We start from the raw sequence: 21,711 nt of genomic DNA on the forward strand, positions 1-21,711 counted from the left end.
CATTTATTAGGACTAAAGCTTACGCCTTCCAAGATGGACTATGTGTATGGCCATACTGCCCTAAACACGCCTGACACTGAAGCCCCAGCTCATATTCGCAAATAAAAGTTAGCTTGGTCGGTGTGGCTCAGTTCGGTGTCATCCCGTGCACCGGAAAGTCGCCGGTTCAATTCCTGGCCAGGGTACATGCCCGGGTTGCAGGTTTGGTCCCCAGTTAGGGCTTGTGCAGGAGGCAGCTGATCTATGTTTCGCTCTCAGGTTGATGTTTCTCTCTCCCCCTCTTCCTTCCTCTCTCTAGAAAAAAAAATCAATTAAAAATTTAAAGAAATAAAAAACAGTAATATGAGTATTTTATGCTTAAATGAATTTCAAACATCATCATGATAATGGTTTCTATTTCATAGAAAGCACTGAATTAAAATTTCAATTTACATTTTAATTGTCTCCTACACCAAACAAGGTATCACTTTGAGTCATGCCACTCAGATGTCAAACTCATGATATTCAGTCAAAATGCCTGAGATGTGGCGGCACCATAGCCGGTAACAAGTTCCCAACATAGGCATACCTCGTTTTATTGCACTTCAGATTTTTTTTAAACAAATTGAAAGCAAGACCTTCCACTAGCAAAAGATTACAACTTGCTTTATTGTGGTTGTCTGGAACCTAACCTGCCATGTGTCCAAGGTATGTCTGCCTGTGTTCATGGACTATGAGCCAGGCACTGTGGGAAGTGCTAAAAGGCAATACCTCATTTACCCTCCTGTGAAAACAGAATAGGTCTTGTTTGTAAAGAAAAATAGGTGTTGTTTTTTTTAAATATCTTTATTGATTTCAGAGAGTGAAGGAGAAAGACAGAAACATCAATGATGAGTCACTATTGGGGATCGAGCCCGCAACCCGGGCATGTTCCCTGACTGGAATTGAACCTTGATCTCCTGGGTCCTAGGTCGATGCTCAACTGCTGAGACATGCCCGGCTGGGCAAAAAAACAGGCAATTCTTAATGTGAGCCCCTCTTTACGGAATCAGCTTACTTAAAATAAAAGTTATGTAAAGAGAATCACATGGATCTAAAAGTACTTGTAATTTAAGTACTATGTTGTAAGTTGTTTCTCTTTCCCGATAAGAGACACTGGGAGGGTAAAGAATGTTTATAAGCCAGGGAGATAAACAAAGAACACTTTTGATAAGTGAGGCTGAAACAAACTATGAGCAAGACTAGACTCTGCCCTAATGTGAGGAAAAGACGGCCTGAGTTATGTTATTCTATGATGAATATGAAAGAAAAAGACTGCTAACAGCATCCTATTATATACCTAAATTTTAATCCTTTGTCGAAAATCATGAAGCATGTTTAGTTATGATAAGTCCTGCCTGGGGAAGGTGATGGTTCCTGAACTGAAATGATTGTTAACCACTTCTTATGTCACAGAACTTGAAATAAATTTCACAGTGTAACTGCAGATTAATTTCTGGCATTGGAAACAGCACCTTGCCTGCTGTCTCCTTTTTGCAAGAGTTTAAAAACAAAATTAAAACATGAAAGTGCCTCAGACAGAATCTGAACATGAAACACTGACGCTCCAGCCACCCGACATGGCAACATTCTCCCCCTTGTCCCTGTGAGGAAATGGCAGCTTAGAGAGGTACGCGATGTGTTCAAGGCCACACACCTGCCAAGTGAGACTGAAACCTGAACACGGATATCAAACCAGCAAAGCTGTGATGTTAAGCACATGCCATCCACCAAACTTGGCGTACTGGAGAAGTGGGAATAGTCCTTACCTTTGCAGACGGCAGGAAACAAATGCATGCAAGTGCACACCTGCGAGAGCGGTGCAAAGGGGATGCTTAAACACAGAGGGGGAGCAAAGGCAGGAGTCTGTGAGGCGGGACTGAACCGGGACTTCTGGGGGAGCACATTCTGAGCAGAGAGGCAGGAATGTGGGAGTAACTCCCGAGACCCACCAAGCAAGAGGTGCCTCAATCTGGGTGGCTGTTAACTAGAGGAAGGAGCACAAGCCAAGTACTGTCTGGGGGGAAGGGATGCTGGAGGCTGGAATGCAGTGTGGGGAGGGACACTGGAACCAGAGCATGATGTAGAGGAGTCCTGATGATGTCCCAAAACAAAGAGGGAACTATGAATGTTAATGGAAAGTGATTAAAAGAAGTGGCACTACAGGAAAGACGCTGAGACTGTAGGGCTAGAAGCACAAATAGAGAATGAGTAGGCCCAGTGGAGCTGCAAGAACTAGGCTCTAGACTAGCACTGTTCCACAAACAGAGAATGTGGGTCACAGACATAACTTAAGTTCTTCTAGAAGCTACATTTGCAAAAGGAAAAACACAGGGGATATTAATTTAAAAATATATCCAGGATATACAAAATATTACTTTAACATGTAATTAAAAAATTTTAAATCACTGTTTTTTTTCTGTATTAATAAACTTTTTACTTCTTAGAGCAGCTACAGGTTTACAGAAATATAGACCAAAAAGTACTTTCCCTCCAAGTTCCCCTATTATTTGTATCTTGCATTAGTGTGGTACATTTGTTGTAACTGAAGAACCAATATTAATACATTATTCACCAAAGTCTATAGTTTACATTAAGATTCACTCTGTGTTGTACATTCCATGAGATTTGACAAATTTATGACAAGTTGGTTATTATAATTACACAGATCTTTTGCCCATTTTTGTGTTATTGTTGAGAATTTTATTTTTTGCTTATGATCTATTTTAATTTTTGTGAAACGTATTAACTCTGGATTTATTTTGCATGTGGATGCCCAGTTGTTTCTGCATCATGTGTTGAAGACTACCCTTTCTCCAGTGAATTGCTTTTGCTCTTTTGTCCAAGATCGTTTGACTTATTTGTACAGACCTACTTCTGGGCTTTCTGCTGTCCCCTTGATCTGTGTGCTCTTTCCCCAGTTTGACTACTCTAGCTTTACAGTAAGTTAAGTCTGTAGTCAGTCCTTTGGTCTGTTCTCCTCTAACACGGTTCTGGTCATTGGGTCTTTTGCCTCTCCAGATAAACTTTAGGATCCATTTGTTGAGACCCACAAAGAACTTGCTGAGATTTTGATTAGAATTATATTGACTCTACAGATCCAGTTGGGAAGAAATGACATCTTAACAATATTCATCTTCCTGTCAATGAACATGGATCCTCTCTTGATCTATTTACACCTCTGATTTCTTTCATCTAAGGTTTGTAGTTGTCCTCATATAGATCTTCTACATATTTTCTTAGATTTTTTACATAAGTATTTCATTTTTTTCTGGTGTTAATATAAATGGTATTTTTAGTTTCAAATTCCAATTAACATTGTATCTTGCAACCTTGCTGTAACTAGTGATTAGTTACAAGAAATTTTTATTGTTGAGTCTTTGGGATTTTCCTTTTGTGGGACAGGATTTTCCATCATGTCATTTGTGAAGACAGTTTTATTTTTTCCTCCCAATATGTATACCTTTTTTCTTATTTATTGCATTAGCTAGGAGTTCCAGTATGATTTTGAACAGGAGTGGTGAGAGGGCACATCCTTTTACTACTGTTCTTGATCTTACCAAGAAAGCATCTAGTTTCTTACCACTAAGTATGTTAGCTGTAGGTTTTTTGTAGATGTCACTTATCAAGTTGAGGAAGTTCCTCTCCATTCCTAGTTTGCTGAGTTTTTAATATGAATAGGTGTTGGGATTTTATTAAATGCTTTTCCTGCATCTATTGATTTTTCTTCAGCTTATGATGTGATGCATTAACTGTTTTTGTAATGCTGAACCAGCTTTGCTTACCTGGAATAAGTCCTACTTGGTGGTGGTGTGTAATTGTTTTATACATTGTTGGATTCCACTTACTAATATTTCATTGAGAATTTTTGCATCAATGTTCACTAAGATATTGGTGTGTAGTTTTCCTTTCTTGTAATGTCTTTGTTTGGTTTTTATATTATGGTAATGGTGGCCTCATAGAATGAATTAGGAAATTTCCTTTGCTGCTATTTTCTGGAAGGGACTGTAGAGTTGGTATAATTTCTTACTTAAATGTTTGGTAGCATTCACCAGTGAATTCATCTGGGCCTGGTGCTGTTTTCATAGGCCATCAATTATTGATTCTATTTCTTTAGACACAGGCCTCTTCAAATTAACTATTTTTTCTGAGTTTTGGTAGATCGTGTCTTTCAACAAATTGATCCATTTCTTCTAAGTTATCACATATATAAGGGCATAGAGTTGTTTGTAATATTCCTTTATCATCCTTTTAATGTCCATGGGATCAGTAGTGATGATCCTTCATTCATTCATTTGGCAATTTGTCTTTTCCAGTTTCCTAATTAGCCTTACTAGAGTTTTGCCCATTTTATTGGTCTTTTCAAAGAATCAGTTTGGTTTTGTTCATTTTCTTTACAGATTTACTATATTCAACTTCATTTGTTGTTGCTTTATTTTTTGTTAGTTTTTCCTGCTTATTCTTTATTTAATTTGCTTGTTTTTCTAGTTTCCTGGGGTAGAGACTTAGATTGTTGACTTGAGATTGTTTTTAGTATATGCCTCCAGTGCTGTATATTTCCCTCTAGCACTGTTTTTGCTACATCCCACATTTTGGTAAGTTGTATCTTCGTGTTCATTTAGTTCAAAATACTTCTAAATTTCTCTTGAAACTTCGACTCAAGCGTTATTTATAAGTGTGTTGTTCAGTTTCCAAGCATTTTGGTATTCTCCAGCCGCCTTCTGTCACTGATTTCTAGTTGTATTCCACTGTGGTCTGAGAGCATACTTTGTATTTCTATTCTTTTAAAATCATTACGGTGTTTTTGTGACCCAGAGTGTGGTCTACTTGGGGCACTGTTCCATATGAGCTTAAAGAGAACATGCGTTCTACTGCTGCTGGGTGGAGTATTCCACAGAAGTCAGTTAGATACAGGTGACTGATGGCACTGTCGAGTTCAATTATGTGCTTTTGGTGTAATGTCTGCTGGATCTGGCCATTACTGACAGAGAAATGGTGGTTTCTGTAACAGTGAATTCATCCATTTACACTTGCAATTATATTAGTTTTTGCTTCACATATTTTCCAGACCTAGTATTTGTTGCTCTCTTTCCTCTTCAACTTATTTTAATCACCTTTGCCTCCTCCTGTCATTTACTGTGCTAGGTGCACACACATTAAGGAATGCTATATATTCTTGGGGAACTCACCTCTTTATTATGTACTGTACCTTTTTATCCCCAATTTTCCTTGCCGATGTTTACACTGTCTGAAATTAATGTAGCTACTCCAGCCTTCTTTTGATTAGTTTACCAGTATCTGCCTCTACTTTTACCTGTGTTTTTATATTTAAAGTGGGTGTTTTTGGTAGATAACATAGTTGAGCCTTATTTTTTTTTTTACCCAGTCTGACAGTTATTTCATCAATATGATGTTTAAAGTGATTACTGAAAAGTGATTATTGATATAATTGGAATTAAAAACAAAGCTGTCTATTGCTGGTAATTTCATAAATAAAAAAAATTCTAATACTGCTCCCATCCCCTAACCCCTCCCCAAAAAGGGGGAAACTAAATGAAGGTTTGTTTTCTCATTTGGACCTCAAAGATGAAAAATGTCTCCGATCTTCAGCAAAATAAAGACCTTTAGGAACTGCTGTCCTACGTAAGTCCAGACCTAGTATTTGTGGCTCTCTTTTCTTTTTCAACTTATTTTAATCACCTTTCCTTCCTCCTGTCCTTTACTAGTTGTAGGACCTTGGACAAGTTATCTAGCCTGTTTCCTACGTTGTGAAGCTGTAAGCATCGCAGGGGTTGACACACGCCCAGGACCCTGCACGTCCTGCGGGCGGTGCCCCGGGGTCCCCGTGGGCGGGTTTGGGGCTGGGAGAAGGCCGGGCCCTCTAACGGGGGAGCCGGGAGCCCCAGGACGGAGGCGGACCCCCCCCCCCGCCGCCCCAGGCCCCAGGCCCGCAACGACAGGCGCACCAGCCCGGGAGGCCCAGGCCAGCTACAGCGAACGGCCCGGCGGAGTCTGTCTTGGGAACGCGGGGTCCAGCAGGGGCTGGAGCGGCCCGGAGGCCCCCAAACCGGCTGCGGGCCGCTTAGCAACGCGACGGGCGCGGGAACCGCCCGCCCGGCCGGCACTGACCCGGCGGGGGGGCCTGGGGCGGGAACGCTGCGCCTCGTCCCGAAGGTTTCCCGCTTCCCCGAGTTTCGTGACCTCGTCAGGACACCGCGCCTCGGCCGGAGACCCGGGGCTCGCGAGGGCAGGGGCCGCAGCACAGCTAAAAAAACTCTCTTACAGGGACGCCCTGGAAATCGTATTTAAAAAAGTCAGCGCCCGGCTTTTCTTTGCGGCCCTAAGAGGCGGGCGCGGGGCTCGGAGCCGCGCGAGGCGCGCGCCGGTTCCCGCCCGAGGCCGGCGGGGCGCCCGCGGCGGGGCCTCTGCAGGGGGACCCGCGGGAGGCCCGCGGGCGGCCGCCACCCCGCGCCTGCGGCTCCCGGGACGCGGGGGCCGGGCCGGGCGGCGACGCGCGCAGGGCCCCGGGCGGGCTCCCTCCCCGCCCACGCCCAGGGCGTCGCGGCCCCTCGGGACCGACCGGAAGACACGCGGCCTCGCCCCGCTCGGCTCCCCGCCCCGCTGCCCAGGTCCCCGGCGCCGGGAGGCGTGGCCGGCGCGCACATCCTGCGGCCGCCATGGCCTCGGTGGTGGAGTACAAGGGGCTCCGGGCCGGCTACCGCTGCGGCTACTGCGACTCCGCGCTGGGCAAGGCGTCCCACGGTGAGCCCCCGGCGCGGGCGGGCTCGGCCTCCGCGCGCCCCCTCCCCGCCCGCCCGCCCGCGGCCCGGGCCAGCCCCTCGCGGGAGCGCACCGCCCGGCTCCCCGCCCCCGCTCCCTCGGCCCGCTCGCGGCTTCCCAGACCGTCTCCTCTCTCGCCCTGTCGCCGCCTCAGCCTCACCGAAGATGGCGGCCCCTCCCGGGAGGGCGCAGCGGGAGAGGAGGGCTGGTGCCAGGGGCCAAGATGGCGCGGGCGACGTCAGCGCCGGGACGGCGGGCGGCGCGGTGCACTGTGGGGCGGCTTCGGCGTCCGCCGCGCGCGCGCGTCTGGGCGGTGGGCGGCGCGGTGCAGTGTGGGGCGGCGCGGTGCACTGTGGGGCGAGCGGGCCGGTGCGCCGCGTTCCGGGCCGGGCCATGGCTTCGCGCGCCGCCCTCCCGTCCAGCATCGTGGAGTACTTCGAGGGCGAGGACTTCTACCGCTGCGGCTACTGCAAGAACGAGGCGGGCAGTCGCTCCAATGGTGAGCGGCCCGGCGGCGGCAGGGCGGGCCGGCGGCCTCGGGGCTCCGCGCGGTCTTGGGGTGTTGGGGTCACCGTGGCTGAGGGCGGCCTCGGGGCTCCGGGGACGCGGCTCTGCCGACCGGCCCGAGGGTTTGCAGGTGCTGGGAGTGCGGGTGCAGGGAGTGCGGGTGCAGGCGGAGGGAGTGCGGGTGCAGGCGGCGCGGATGCAGGGAGTGCGGGTGCAGGCGGCGCGGGTGCGGGGAGTGCGGGTGCAGGCGGTGCGAGTGCAGGCGGAGGGTGTGCGGGTGCAGGCGGTGCGGGCGCGGGCGGCGCGGACGCCCCCCCTGTGGCCGTCAGCACGCAGAGCCCCTCGCACGGTCCAGCAGCGAGGCTCCGGGCGCAGGTGCTTCACTCGGGGCTGGGACCGCGAGGCGGCGACGCGCTCGCAGCGGCAGGTGTGGAAGCCGATGGGGCGGATGCTGCCGCCGGGTGGGCGGGGCCCGCACCCGCTCCGGGCGCGCTGTGCTGTCAGTGACGCGGGCTGACCCGGGGCCCGCCGCGGGCGGGGCAGCACCCGCACGGCGAGTGCGGCCGGGCGGGGCAGCGAGTGCGGGGCGCCGTGAGCGTGGACGGCGCGCGGGCGCGCAGGTGCTCGGGCGTCGCGAACGGAACGTCTCGGGGAGCACACCGGAGCCCCCGGAGCGCGGGGATTCAGAATCTTCCCGGGCGCTCCCGGGGTCGCCTCCCGCCTCGCGGCCCGAGGGCCCGCCCGCAGCGTGTTTCCTGCCGCGCCGGCGGGTTCCCGAGGGAGGCCCGTGTGAACAGCGCGGGTCACCTCCCGGCCCGCGCGGGGCGTGGGAACCGGCTCCGCCGGGCGCCAGCGGGCGGTTCTCTGGGGAAGGGCGCTGCTGACGCCGGCGGGCGGGGCGGGGCTAAGGCTGCTGTGGGCGGGGCTAAGGCGGATGGGGCGGGGCCAAGGCCGCTGTGGGCGGGGCTAAGGCGGGCGGGAGGGAGCCGGGCACCGCGCCGCGCTGAGGGCCGGGCGCCCGCGAGCGCCCCGGCTGGACGCCCCGTGGGGGAGCCCGCCTTGCGCCTCGGTGGCCGGGGCCGGGCTGGGCCTCGGCGGGCGCCCGGTCCTCCCGCGCCTGCCGGACGCGGGGCCGTCGCGGCGCCGAGAGTGAGGAAGGAGCCGCGTTAAGTGTCCGCCGTGGATAGTTCGCGGGTCTGGGAGCCGCCCTGGAAAGCGTGCGGGGGGGGGGAGGGGGGAGTGGCCGCTTCGCGTGGGGTCCGTGTCTGCGCCTGTGCGGGACCCTCAGAGCGGCCGCAGAACCCGGGCCCCACTGGTCGTCACAGCCCAGGGGCCGGCGGGGCCTTGGTCCCTTCCCGGGGGGGGGGGGGGGGGGGGGGCGGGGGCCTGGGCGCTCCGGGCTCCCGGCTCCGGACCGTCCCCCTCCCCCCGCCCGGTGAGCCGCTGCCCCGCGGGAGGCGCGTTCCCCGCCCTCAGCTAAACGGGCTCCCGACTCCCCGCCCGTCTTCGTGACTCTTCCACCCTGTGGGCGCCGCGCGGGCCGTGGCTCCTGGTCCGAGCCCCTGGGCCTCTCCCGGCTCCCCGCTCGGGAGGAGCGGCGCCGCGCGTCCGTCCGTTCTCGGAGCTCAGAGCGGCACCGCGCGTCCGTCCGGTTCTCGGAGCTCAGAGCGGCACCGCGCGTCCGTCCGTTCTCGGAGCTCAGAGCGGCACCAAGCGTCCGTCCGTTCTCGGAGCTCAGAGCGGCGCCGCGCGTCCGTCCGGTTCTCGGAGCTCAGAGCGGCGCCGCGCGTCCCCGTCCGTTCTCGGAGCTCAGAGCGGCGCCGCGCGTCCGTCCGTTCTCGGAGCTCAGAGCGGCGCCGCGCGTCCGTCCGTTCTCGGTGCTCAGGGCCGCGCCGTGAGCGGCACGGAAACCGGGAGGACTTGCCTGCGCAGGAACCGCTCCCGCTGATGTCCCGAGCGCCCCGCCCAGTAGCCGTCGGGATGTCGTGTTTAGGGGTGCGGCGCGCCCCGGTTGCCTCGGGGAGCGGAGTTTGTGTCATGGAGACCGTTGGCCGGCCCCGAATTCAAGGGAATCACTCCCACGCGTGTTTATGTTTAAGCGAAGGCGACTGTGCCGCGTCTTGACCTTGTGTCACCTGTCGCGGGAAACCAGCCGGTGGCACAGACGGGAACCCCTTCCCCGCGGGAGCCGGGTTTCCTCCGCGCTGTCTGCGTTTGGAAAACGCCGCTTTGCGTTGTGAGCAGGGCGCGGCCGGCTGCTGACGCTCGTCCCGCCCCGCAGGCATGTGGGCGCACTCGATGACCGTGCAGGACTACCAGGACCTGGTGGACCGCGGCTGGCGGAGGTGAGCGCCGGGCGGGGGGGGGGGCCAGGACCCCAGACTCAGGCCCGGCCTCAGCCCGGGCGCCGGCGGGTCCGCCACACCGCTTTCCTGCCGCTGGAGAGAGGTGGAGGGGATTTTAAGTTATTTCGTGTAATGATTTTGTTCTCTCTCATTTTAAGGACGACTATTAGGGCAACTTCCAATACGCAGACACAGAGCTCGTTGTGATGAACCCCGTGTCTCATCGCCGAGCTTCAGCACTCAGTTAACAGTTTGTCCTGTTTCATCAAACGCTCTTGCTCCCTGCAGTGTGTCCCACCAGCGTTTACTGTTCAGCCTGACTCCCGTGGTGCTGGTGTGTGGACGAGGGGCTTTTGGGGAGGTGGTTCAGCATGGAGATGGAGCCCTCGTGGGTGGGATGAGCGCCTTCATGAAGGAGCCCCCTTGCCCCCCCTTGTGAGGGCGCAGTGAAGAGAGGAACCGGGAAGCTTGTCTTCAGAGACCCCAGACCCGCTGGCGCCTGGATCCTGGGCGTTCTAGCCGCAGAGCTGTGGGGAACCAGCACCTGTGTTTAGAAGCCACCCAGTCCCTGGCATCTTGTGATAGCAGCCTGAGCAGACCAAGGCACTTCCATCCCCCCCACAAGATAATTCAAAGCCAGGGTCAGGTGTCATGCCTGTAATACGTGTGGTCTCTAGGACGGAAGGGTTCTTTTTCTTTGTAACATATCCACAACTTTACAAAATTAGTAATTCTTTGATGTCACCTGTTACCTAGTTTTGATTAGATTTTCTCTGTGTCTCAAAACATCTTTTTTTTTTTTTAACAGTTGGCTTATTTGAGTCAGGGTTCCATTAAGGTCCACACGTTGCCTTTGATGGCTAAGGTTTTTTGGTAGTTATTTCTACATGCATGATTTTAAAGTAAAGCTCCCTACATAAGTAGTATGAGCAGTGTTACGTGCCCTGTGCTGGTTGGTCCCCAGGAAACATGGGATTAAGCGTAGCAGTGAAACCTCATGACTTAAACTTAATAACAGCCGAGTTCCAAAAGCAGAATCAGGCCAGGTGCTAAGGGACTTTGTGTGCCGTGATAGGAGCCTTTTTAAAGGTGGAAGGGGGCTGCAGAAGGCTTTTATGTCGCACAGAATGCGGTGGAATTTGTGCTAAGAAATTGTTTTACGTAATAGAAGAGTGTTCGGGGGGTGATCCTGGAGGGAGAAGACCAGTTCCAGAGATGATTGCAGCGCTGGGACAGGAGGCGGGTGAGGCCTGCCATTGTCATCAATAGCAGTGGCGAGAGAGAGGAGATTGAAGATTCATTTTAGCAGTGGAAAGCCTGCTAACTGGAGAGAGAGCTACATTAGAGGGAAGAGTCCAAGATGACTCCTAGGTTCCTGGCTGGGGAACTGAACTCCTGAGTGTGTGTTGGGGCTGCCATAACAAGATACTGCAGATGGGACAGTTTAAACAAGAAAAATCTGTTTTCTCATAGTCCTGGAGGCCCAGAATCAAGGTGTCCAGAGCTTTGGTGTCTCCTGAGGCCTCTCTCCGTGGCTTGTACATGGCTGCCTTCTTGTGTCCTCACGTGGTCTTTTCTCTGTGCTTGCATATCCCTGGTGCCTCAAGTCTTTTTGTGTTTCCAGTTTTCTTTTTCTTTTTTTATATATCTTTATTGATTTCAGAGAGAGGAGGGGGGGGAGAGAGAGAGAGAGAGGAGAGAAACATCAATGATGAGAGTCACTGATCAACTGCCTTCTGCATGCCCCCGACTGGGGATGGAGCCCACAACCCTGGCATGTGCCCTGACCAGGAATCGAACTGCCATCTCCTGGATTGTAGGTTGATACTCAACCACTGAGCCAGGCCCGCTGGGCCAGTTTTCTTGTAAGGACTCGTATCAGATTGGATTAGGGCTCATCTTAACAGCTTTTTTTTTAACCCAGTCACCTCTTTAAAGGTCTTATCTCCAAATACAGTCACATTCTGAGGTGCTGGGGGTTAGAGTTAACAAAATTCAGCCCACAATGTATGGTTCTGCCACTAACTGAGATCTAGAAAGCATGCGAGGAACAGGTTGGTGTGGGGGTACTTTGTGCTGTTGCACGTGGAACCCCCAAGCGTGGAGGTCTTAGGCAGCAGCGTCCACCAGTCCCACAGCATCCTGGGCAGTTTTCTCTACCCGGGTATTGAGGAGTTTGGCAGTTGTCAGGCATGGAAGGGATTGCAGGTGCTGGTGCGAAGGTGACGGGATTAGCTTTGGAGCATACAGGTGAAGGTCTAGCGGGGAAAGCCTGGCCTCTCGTCAGAATGCCCACCTTGCAAGGTGATTTAGCTCAGGGAGAGTAACGAAACCTAGAGTGTTTTTACTCTTGATTAGGCTTTTATCCAACTTAAGTTTGTGCTTTTATACTAATCTACTTTGGTGTATATGAGAAATTAACAAAACTGTTTTATAATTTTAGAAGTGGGAAATACGTGTACAAGCCCGTGATGAATCAAACATGTTGTCCTCAGTACACAATAAGGTAAGAGTTCGGGTTCGTAGGAAGCGGCTCTACAATACGAGGGTTGTGTGTAATTCTTTAGTAGAGTCCTGCTTGTTTTAAGTCAGTTCTCGTTCTTGGTAGATGTCTGCGTAAGGAAGAGCCGATGAGCTGCGCTTTTCTGTTATCTTCCCACATGCTGGTGCTGTGCTCATGTGCTGATCTGCAGCTTCAGTGATGTGTGATTGGCTCGTGTGTAAATACATGGAAAAATACCCTCTTTATTTGGCAGTGTAGTGAGTGATTTCATGAAATGTTGGGAAAATATTGGTAAATACTCATTACTTTTAGATATCAAATTTTTATAGGTTTTAGCTCAGGGCTTTCCTTGTTCTGCAGTGTAACTGGCACAGTGCTCACATTCAAGTTTTGCCTCGTGGTACTGGGTACTGCCCATAACTGGTTTCATTTCTTCAGAGTTTGAGTTCACTTTTTAAATATTTATTTTGCTTTCCTAGGTGCCGATCTTTACAGTTCCAGCCATCAAAATCTCACAAGAAGGTTTTGAAAAAAATGTTGAAATTTCTGGCTAACGGGGAAATTTCCAAAGGAAATTGTGATGGTGAGATGAGGGTCTAAAAGCTGTTTACTTTAAAATGATGTTTTTTTCCAAGGGGAGGGGTGGAAGTTCATGGTACAAATTTCCTTTAAAACAAGCAGGTAAAATTGGACCTCTCGACTTGGCTGTATTTTGCTGGTGGGAATGTGGTTACACTTGCAAAGGGACTGGCAGCCCTTCCCCTGCTCTGCTGCCCCGGCCCCGCCTGCAGCTCTGCTTCTCTGCGGGACATGAGGATGGACTGTGGACACAGTAGTTCCTGCCACATTGGGTGAAAGGGACATCTTTTTCCTTTGTGTGTCTTAACTGTATCTGGCTGATGGACTTTGATTTGTTTGATTTGTAGACGAGCCTATGGAGCCCAGCATGGAGGATGCCGTGGCTGGTGACATGGCGTTAATAAATAAATTGGATATCCAGTGTGACCTGAAAAAGCTCGGTGATAATCTCAGAGAGAGTTTAGAGAGGGAAGAGAAGACGAGAGGAAAAAGCACAGAGAAAGAAGAACCTAAGGCGTTAATTCAGTCACAGGAGAAAAAGGAGTTGGGCTCCGGGGAGCCGTCCCACTCAGTTGAAGTGCATCCGGCTCCTAAGCCAGGTAGTGGAGTCATCTTCAGGCCGTGTAAAGTCACAGTGCGTGCTTCTCTGTGCTTGAGATCCTGCCCCTGGGTCCTCATCAGCTGGAAATGTGAATTACTGTGAAACCTATAAACTAGATCTGTTTTACACAACCCACTACCTGGGTTTAGGTGGACAAGTCATATCTTACTAAACTATGTCCTTTAATAAGCCTGAAAGAACAGCCTTGTTATCCCCAACTACGTTTTATAAGAGGCCCAACTCCTCTTACTACAGGTTTGAGAACCAAATTTTTGTCAGTGAGAAGATATGCTAAACACTTTCATTTTTGGTATTAACTGAGACAAAGTAAATTTTAGGTCTTATGTCCAAAGTGCAGACATCCTAAAATTCTTCAGTTTATTATTAGATTTCTTTATGTCATAAAAAAACTTTATTTGATATTTAACTTCACCTTTAATAAGGTAAGATTTGTTTTCCATGTTTTCACTTATAAAAGAAATAGATTTGAAATTTTTATTCAGCATTAAGTGGGTTTATTATGTGTTTGTGCACGTGTGTACGTGTGTGTATACAATTCTTTTAAAATTCCATAAAATAATTTGGATGGTTATTATGCTTCATTTCTTGAATTTGTTCTTACATTTATTTATACAAAATGATCCAAGGGAGAGGTTTTTAGTACTACTTTAGTTTTTCTTTGTTACACATATAAAAGCACAGAAAACTTTGCGTTTCTATTGAATAGTTTTGTGTGTTTTTTTAATGTAAGGCTTCCATGGCTTTTAATTGACGGTCTGAGATTTCATCCTAATAATAAGAATAACCCAATAAAGTATTTTGAATGAGCTAGATCATTTCTTTCAAATTTTACTGTCTCGAGCGATAGGGTTAGTTCTTTTATTTTTAATTTTTATTACAAAAATTATCTGTGTATTGGTTATAAAAATCCATTTTGGAGAATTTCAAACAGAGACATGAAGACTGAATATTATAATGAACTTCCATGTACGCCCCCCTCATCTGAAACAGTCATTGACTCATGATTGATGATCCTCACGAAAAGTTTTGGCATATAATCTTTAAATTTTTATCTTTTAAAGAGGTTTGATTAATACAGAACTGTGATTAACTAGAGCCAAATAATATGAGTCCTCAGTTAGATGTGGAGAGACGTACTTTCAACCACGCTAGGGTGTTCTTTCATCGAAGCCTGCCGCAGTGTGTCTGGGGTCAGTGCTTGCACCCGGTGGCTGAGCATGTCTGTCACCAGTGCTTTCAGAAAGATGGGCTGGGGGCAGCGTGTCCTGGAGCAGGAGGTATTTGGTTATGTTCTTTCTACTACATTTTTTAAGAATGGAGATTTTCGAGCACAACCTGCCTGAAAAGTTCTGTGCCTCTTTACTTCCTGTGGCAGTTCCTGCTTCTGGGGTAGTTTTGTGATGGACTTACAGCTGCACTCGGGGCCCTCTTAAATGTCTGCCCCATAGCTAGCTAGTGTTTGGGATCCCGCACTTACCCTGTGGAATCTGGGAGACTTTTGAGAAAACGTTTCCAGAGTCGGATGTGATTGGCCTAATATTCTGGAATTCTCTTCAGGCAGGGGGCCAGATCTGAGTAAGCCTCCATGTCGAAAAGCGAAGGTGATCCGGAGAGAGAAGAAGAGGCTGAAGGCCGCGCAGCAGGGCCCAGCTGGGGGGCCCGAGGGCTTCCCAGCTCCCTGTGCACCGCCTGCTCCGCGCCCTCCAAAGGCTAAGCCCGGCCAGCCCAGATCCCTCGAAGACTTCATCTTCGAGTCTCTGCCAGAGAACGCGTCTCACAAGTTAGAGGTACTTCGGAGAACATGCAATGTTTTGGTTTGTCTTACTGTTTTTGTTGTTGAGTAACTTGTGTATCTTCACTTGAGGCTATATCGATCCACCGACACGTTGCTGTTTAAACGACAGGGAATTAAAGTGAACTGGGATGGAGCAGCACTTGTATTTACTAAGTCAGCTGCTACTTGAGAGAGACTTTTAAGATGAAAAAAGTAGGCAGTTTGACTAAAGTTGGGAAAACAGTTCCAGGTTTAGTATGTAATGATGCGCAGAGTACTCTGGCTTTTTGCACCTCTGAAATTTAGTAGTTAAAGTGAAAAAGAAATAAACACCATTTAAATCTCATTTTGGCACTTTTGGTTTAGAGAGTGAAGGATAACAGATCCCGCTAGGCACCGTGTCACTGGGCTGCTCTGACATTCTGACCTTGATCCAGGCAGCAGATAGCATTACATATGCAAGCCAGCAGTTAGGGATCAACCAGACGGTACTAAGTTGTTTTACTTTAATAAACTTCTCATTAATTCCCCAAACCAGTTTAGCACAGTGTGAATACTTTTAGAGCATTCCTGTTGTTTTTCCCAAATTGATTTACAGTCCAGATTAAGTTTAGATTATTCAGTATTCATTTGGTATTTATGAGTTTTCTTTCTAAAACATTAGCCATAATATCATATTCTCACATGATTTGCAATTAGTCGGCCTTTGAATTTATAGCTTAATATCACCTAAGATCGTCACTCATCACTAAAGATTTTACATTAAAAGTTAACTTTGACACAGTGTAAACCTTAGGACAGTACATGTTGTCGGACGTGTTTTTAACAGCTTTCACTCTTACAACTTCTTGGCTATTCTGATTTCGTTATTCATGTTTCTCCTTCCCAAATTGTAAAAAGGGAATTAACACGCCACTTAAAGTATTTTGTGACGAGTCATTTATCGTTTGATGGTGAATAGTAATGCACTCAGGGAACCGGGCACACCCACCAGTAGCCCAGTGGCAGCTTTTACTTCTTAACGTAGTGGCACCTGGACGGATCGAGACTTGTCCACTGGGTGTCGCTCTTCCTTCACAGGGAATGGCTTCCCGAGGCATACGTCAAGCTTCCAGTTATGCCTTTTTATTACGTTGCTTTTGATTTTCTGTTTCACTGTCTTGTTTTGCTAACCATTTTAACTGGTTAGTAAATAAATAGTGGTAAAATAAACGTTAGCCATGTTTGCAATTACAGTTTTAACTCCTCATTTTACATGAGCAAACTAAGGCACAGAGAGGTTAAGTCATCTACTGAGCAAGACAGTGACATTAAGATTTGAGGAGAGGAAATGTGACTCAGAGTCTTGGTCCTTTGCTTAATGTCTTTCTAAAGGAAAGGTGGTAAGTTAGGGTCAGCAGCCCGCAGGACAGTGTCCAGAAAATGTATTCACGTGGCAGCCTTTCCGACTGATTTACTGCAGGCGAGGTGCACGCAGCTGAGATTAAAGAGTGTTTTATTTGTCGTCTGTATCTGGAGTGCCAGGAGCATTCTGTCATTTTACAGGAGATGCAGCTTATGTTATTGGGTCATAGACTGTAGTTGCAGATTTGGGACAGGATTCTCTGCCTCCTTCATGGGTCTCTAAGTCGGAGAAATAACTTAAGTTTATTTACTAACTGGTAGATTTTTAATGTTAAAATATTCTATGTTTGTGCATTAATATTTGTATCGGAACATTTGGTCCTTTTTGGGGGGGAGTAACTGTTGATATGTACTCCATGGACTAAACTGATGAATTAACGAGCATTGTTTTTAACTCCTTCTGAAGGTGAGGGTTGTGAGATCATCTCCACCAAGTTCTCAGTTCAAAGCCACAATGCTGGAGTCGTACCAGGTCTATAAACGCTACCAGATGGCTATTCACAGCCACTCGCCCGATGAGCCAACTGTCAGCCAGGTCAGCAGGCCAAGCTCAGTCTTCTGTGCACACGGAACTTTCCCTTCCACCCGACGCCACTTTGAATTCTCGGTTTACTTGTGCTACATTTTACTTACATTCAGTTTGCAGCATATCTACAGAGAGATAGAGCTGGATTAATGGACATTCTGAAAGTGCAGATTCTACCTAGTGCCAGACATGTATAACTTCAAAGCGGAAAAGTCACATAAAATGAATTATCTTTATTTAAAATCATTCAGATGCATTCATCTAAAAGTAATAGAGGTCTAAGTAAAAGTGTTTATGAGAAAAATGCAAAATCCTTTACTCTTCACAGTGGACACACTTGGCACAGCACGGTCTATACACTTTCTCCCTATTTCAGGTCATGTGTAGAGGGGCTCATAGCTACCTCACTCTGTCCATGCTCAACTGAGGGGACTAGAAAAGTGAGATAGAACATTTGAACAGAAGTCCTCATTTGCTTATAATTTTATAAGTCAAATTACCCAGGAAAAATCTGGAAGGGAAAAGCTTAAAACACTATGTCGTGGTGACAGAAGTAGTGGCCGTGACCGTGACCGTTAGCCGCAATACTGACTCTAGGGTGTGCAGAAAACCACAATAGGTTGGTAGAGGAAAAGCCAAAACAAAAGAAAAATACATTGTCTTGGCCCTTAGGAGTTAAGATTTTCAAAGATACTAGTATAAAGCGAGTGCTTCGGGTTCTGTGCCAGTCAGCTCGTTCCGGGGCTTACTCGTTTCCTGGAAAATGCCAGTGCTGAGCTTTGGAAGTGGATTTGCGGAGATCCTACTCTGGCCTCACCTTCAGAAGCATGTCATCAGGTGGAGGCGTTTCAATAGCATTTGCTTGTATCTTCCTTGCTCTGAAGGTGAGGTTAGTACCTGTCTCCTTTGAGGACCCAGAGTTCAAGTCGTCCTTCAGCCAGTCCTTCTCTTTGTATGTCAAGTATCAAATGGCCATACACCAGGATCCACCCGATGAATGTGGGAAGACCGAGGTACCTTCATTTCCTCCTGTGTGGATGAGGTGGTCTGTGAAGCATAACTGTAACTTTCTTAGGCCATTTTCACCTGCTGAGTGGAGTGTATATTACTCTGCATTTTCAATGTAGGTTACTGAGTGTTTATGAAAGTGAGTTATACATGTGGACATTCTAAATCCTCAGGAAAAGGGCAGGTTCTTACTCAGTGTCCTGTCCAGGAACCTGACTGTAGTGTGTGTCTGTTGTCGTCGGGCTGAGTCAGCAGAGGCCCCTGCGTGCTCCTTACTCGCCTGCCTTGGTGCACGGAACCCTATACCTGCATACCTGTGAAAAGCTCAGTTTATTGATTAGGCACATAAGAGATTGACAACAATAATAATGATATAGTGCAGTTATATGCTATAATAAGTTATGTGAGTTTGGTCTCCTTCGTAACCAGTCTGATAACTGAGGGGCATATATGGCCTGGATGTGCTGGACACAGGGATGTTCACGTCTTGGGTGGGACGGAACATGGGATGGCGTGAGATCTCATCCCTCTCCTGGCAGAAGCTGTGGAGCAAGCACATCACCTTCCTTCCTTTGAGATTGTTTAAAACAGCACTGAGGTTGTGCATGAAGTTTATGGAGATTATCCACAAATACCCAACTAATGTCAGGACAGCTTTTCTCTATCTGTTTGTAGACAATCATGATGTTCACAATGTTACCATTTCTTTTTAACAGAAATCTTTAAAAGGCTTTAAAAATGAATAAATCTTTTTTAAGAGAAGTTTTTAGGTTAAAAGGTTTTTTTGAAAGAAGTTCACATATTTGAAAGACATAGTCCTAGGATTAATAAGTAAGTCTGAAAAGTAATCTGAATGATTTTTACTTTACAAGAAACTTTAAAATGGAAATGTCAAGCCTTCACATGAAGATGATAGAATGGTCAGCCCCTTACATGCCCAGCGTCAACACTGTCAACTCTTAGCCTTATTTCCCCTTGCGACTTTGTTGAATTATTTGAGAACAAGTCCCTGAAATTATGCCCTTTTATCAATAATACTTTGTCTGATTCCATCAGGTGATTTTGTATAAATTTAAGACTTGCAGCGATTGAGCCTATTTCAGGCTCCTGTGCCTTCATGGAAACTTTTCTAAGTTAGTACAGAGAACTTCCTATGAGCAATTTAAATGTAAGGAGACCTGCCCTTCTGATGGGTGCTTGTTTGGGGGAAGGTTTATCTTACATTCAGACATGATTAGGCAGTAAATGTGGTCATGAAAGGGAAAAATCACAGCGTGTCCATTCTGACCTTGTGGAGAAGCAGGAGGTAGTAGAACACGGGTCTGTTGTGTGACTATGGCCACCAGGTGGCGGCCTGGCGCCAGGGCAGGTCTGCTCTCGGATCCTGGGTCAGCCTGCCCCGGGTGGGGGAGGGGGGTGGGGGGTTGAGTCCTGTATCCACAGCGTGTGAAGTAGGATAGATGCTTTCCTTCTGCTGTTGGTTAGACCAACTAGGCATTGAGCGTGGTAGTTACAGACGAACTTACAGACACTTTCAGCTTCGTTTTCCCCTCTTGTTAGTCTCTGTATTTGAAAATAAGTTATGTTTAAAAAGTATTCACTGTATCAGACTGACATTCCCTTCAGTTATGCAAACGAACCAGACACTCATGTATCTAGGCATGTTCTGGTTTATAAATACCTAACTCTGCCACGTGATCAACAGAACTGGAAAGGTGGCAGTTCCAATTTTTCAGTAAGAGCACCTAAAGTGAACCTAAAAGTCTTCATAAAATATAAAACCACGCTCTCATGCGCTGTGTAACCCGTCCAGAGCACAGAAAAGTGCGCTCACGCCCTCAGTAGGCCCCAGCCTTTTGAATGCCATTAAACAGTCAATAACCTTCCCTTTCTTGTTCTCTCCTGCTGCCTGTTTATGGGATGGACCGGATTCTATTCAACTGTGACTGCAGTTCACGGGATTCCTTTGCACCTCGCCTCTGGAGGTAAGAGCTCACTCACTGGCCTTAGTATAAGTAAAAGCTGCTTTAATTTCCCAAGAGTATTGAGAAATTTACCTACAACGAGTTAAGCACAGTTTAGTGAGTGCAAAGCTCCTGTGATAGGAATAATCTTGTCGCGAGCGCCAGCGGTCTCTAGCAGTTGTTTTTTAGGTCTGCTTTTCCCATGAAGTCCAAGGAGCCCCACGTTTTATGGCCTCCTCGCAAGGACTTGACAAGTGAACAATGCTCCCTATTCACTCGTCCAAACAGGGAAAGTTTGCGGTTTTGCTGTGGGAATTCATTTACTAGGCCAAATAATTTTAGGTAGCTGCTTGCATGACTACAAAGCAGTTGATTTCCTTCTAGTTAGTAGTTACAAAAGTAAAATATACATATTAACACACATAATCACTTATCCAGAGCATAATTCTGCCTTTAAGAATGTAAGAATAGGAAATGTATTTGTATAGGTCTTTAATATGAGATACATATATATGTATGTGTACAAATATACACATATACATAAAAGCTTTTCTGTGACGTTTTAAAAATAGTTTGAAATGTCACTTTTAGAATGGCTCCCATATTTCTCCTCCTCTGCTGTGGAGAGTGTGATTCTGCTGGTCATCCGACTGTGTGAACCTTTAACCCCCAGCCTGTTGCAGTCACTGTGAGGTTGGGGGGCGCATAGATAAGTAAAGCATTGTCCTTTAAACATTTTAGCTGACAAATACATCTTAAAATACTTCTAAAAACTTCTTCTCATAGGTTTGCCTCAATGTTAAGAATGTTAAAATACTATATAATGCCTACAGTTATTGGGAATACATGGACCTGTCTTGATGTGGAGACATTTGGTCTTGCTCGGAATCAGTGGTCTAAGTGTGCAAGCAGCATCTATAACCAGTATTAGTATGACCAACTGTCAGTTTATAGTACTTGAATTACTGATGATATATTCTGTATATTATCAGTACTTTGACCAGAGGGCTTTTAAAATAAATTTTGTCTTGATTGTGGTTTTCTGCTAATATTTATTTCTAGGTTTCCTGCTTATCCCTAATTCATGCCAATCAGATTTTTGGGAGTCGCCCAGTATTTCAAAGTCAATTTGAGTTTTTTTACTCAACTCAGTGTCGTTGACATGGTAACCTTGTGTTGACCTCTGTCTCTTGAGCAGTTGCTCCTTAAGAACAATACTTCCTGGAAGTTTCCCTGCAGGAAATTGGAGGCCGGGGGACAAGTGTTCCTAAGCGCTAGCAGGGAAGGCCCAGGCCATTTCTCTGGTGACCCCTCCTTTGTAACAGCATCTCAGCCTTACCAGACAACCCCGCTCTACAGAGTAGCAGGGGCCACGAGGAGACTTGGGACAAAAGAAAAGAACATGAGCATTTATTTGTTTATGAGCTAATTAATTCAGTTCATGAATGAATGTGTGTAGGCATTCAAGCAGCAAATACTCATTATGAGTCCCTACCATGTGCCAGCAGTTATTTTAGACTCTGGGGATGCAGCATAGGTAACAAGACAGAAACGTTCTCACTCTCTGGGAGATTGTGCCCTTTTCTTACCTTAAGGTATTTGGGAAATAGCTGAGAGTTTTCTCTTGATATTTTTCCAGCCTGGAGTTTCACAGGGGCCACCTGCTGATGTCATTATTGGC

At 47.8% G+C, this 21,711-nt stretch overlaps 1 protein-coding gene across 6 annotated transcripts in view; it reads left to right on the forward strand.

The window, feature by feature from the left end:
* The first annotated feature begins 6,669 nt into the window (after window positions 1-6,669).
* ATE1 (arginyltransferase 1) overlaps window positions 6,670-21,711 on the forward strand; it is a 54,307-nt gene continuing 39,265 nt past the window's right edge. Inside the window, exons 1-9 of one of the 6 annotated variants that reach the window (XM_087824067.1) lie at window positions 6,670-6,780; window positions 9,587-9,650; window positions 12,094-12,156; window positions 12,633-12,736; window positions 13,080-13,331; window positions 14,912-15,141; window positions 16,939-17,067; window positions 17,943-18,071; window positions 20,019-20,051. In XM_087824067.1, the coding sequence (XP_087680193.1) occupies window positions 6,696-6,780; window positions 9,587-9,650; window positions 12,094-12,156; window positions 12,633-12,736; window positions 13,080-13,331; window positions 14,912-15,141; window positions 16,939-17,067; window positions 17,943-18,071; window positions 20,019-20,051 (1,089 nt within the window). In that variant the 5' untranslated portion in view covers window positions 6,670-6,695. Of the gene's footprint in view, window positions 6,781-7,166; window positions 7,298-9,586; window positions 9,651-12,093; window positions 12,157-12,632; window positions 12,737-13,079; window positions 13,332-14,911; window positions 15,142-16,938; window positions 17,068-17,942; window positions 18,072-20,018; window positions 20,052-21,711 lie in introns of those variants that run through there. The other 5 variants (XM_087824066.1, XM_087824065.1, XM_087824064.1 and 2 more) reach the window with 5 other exon arrangements.

This window comes from Miniopterus natalensis, chromosome 14 (assembly GCF_054644295.1).
Source record: "Miniopterus natalensis isolate mMinNat1 chromosome 14, mMinNat1.hap1, whole genome shotgun sequence".
Taxonomy (NCBI): Eukaryota; Metazoa; Chordata; class Mammalia; order Chiroptera; family Miniopteridae; genus Miniopterus; species Miniopterus natalensis.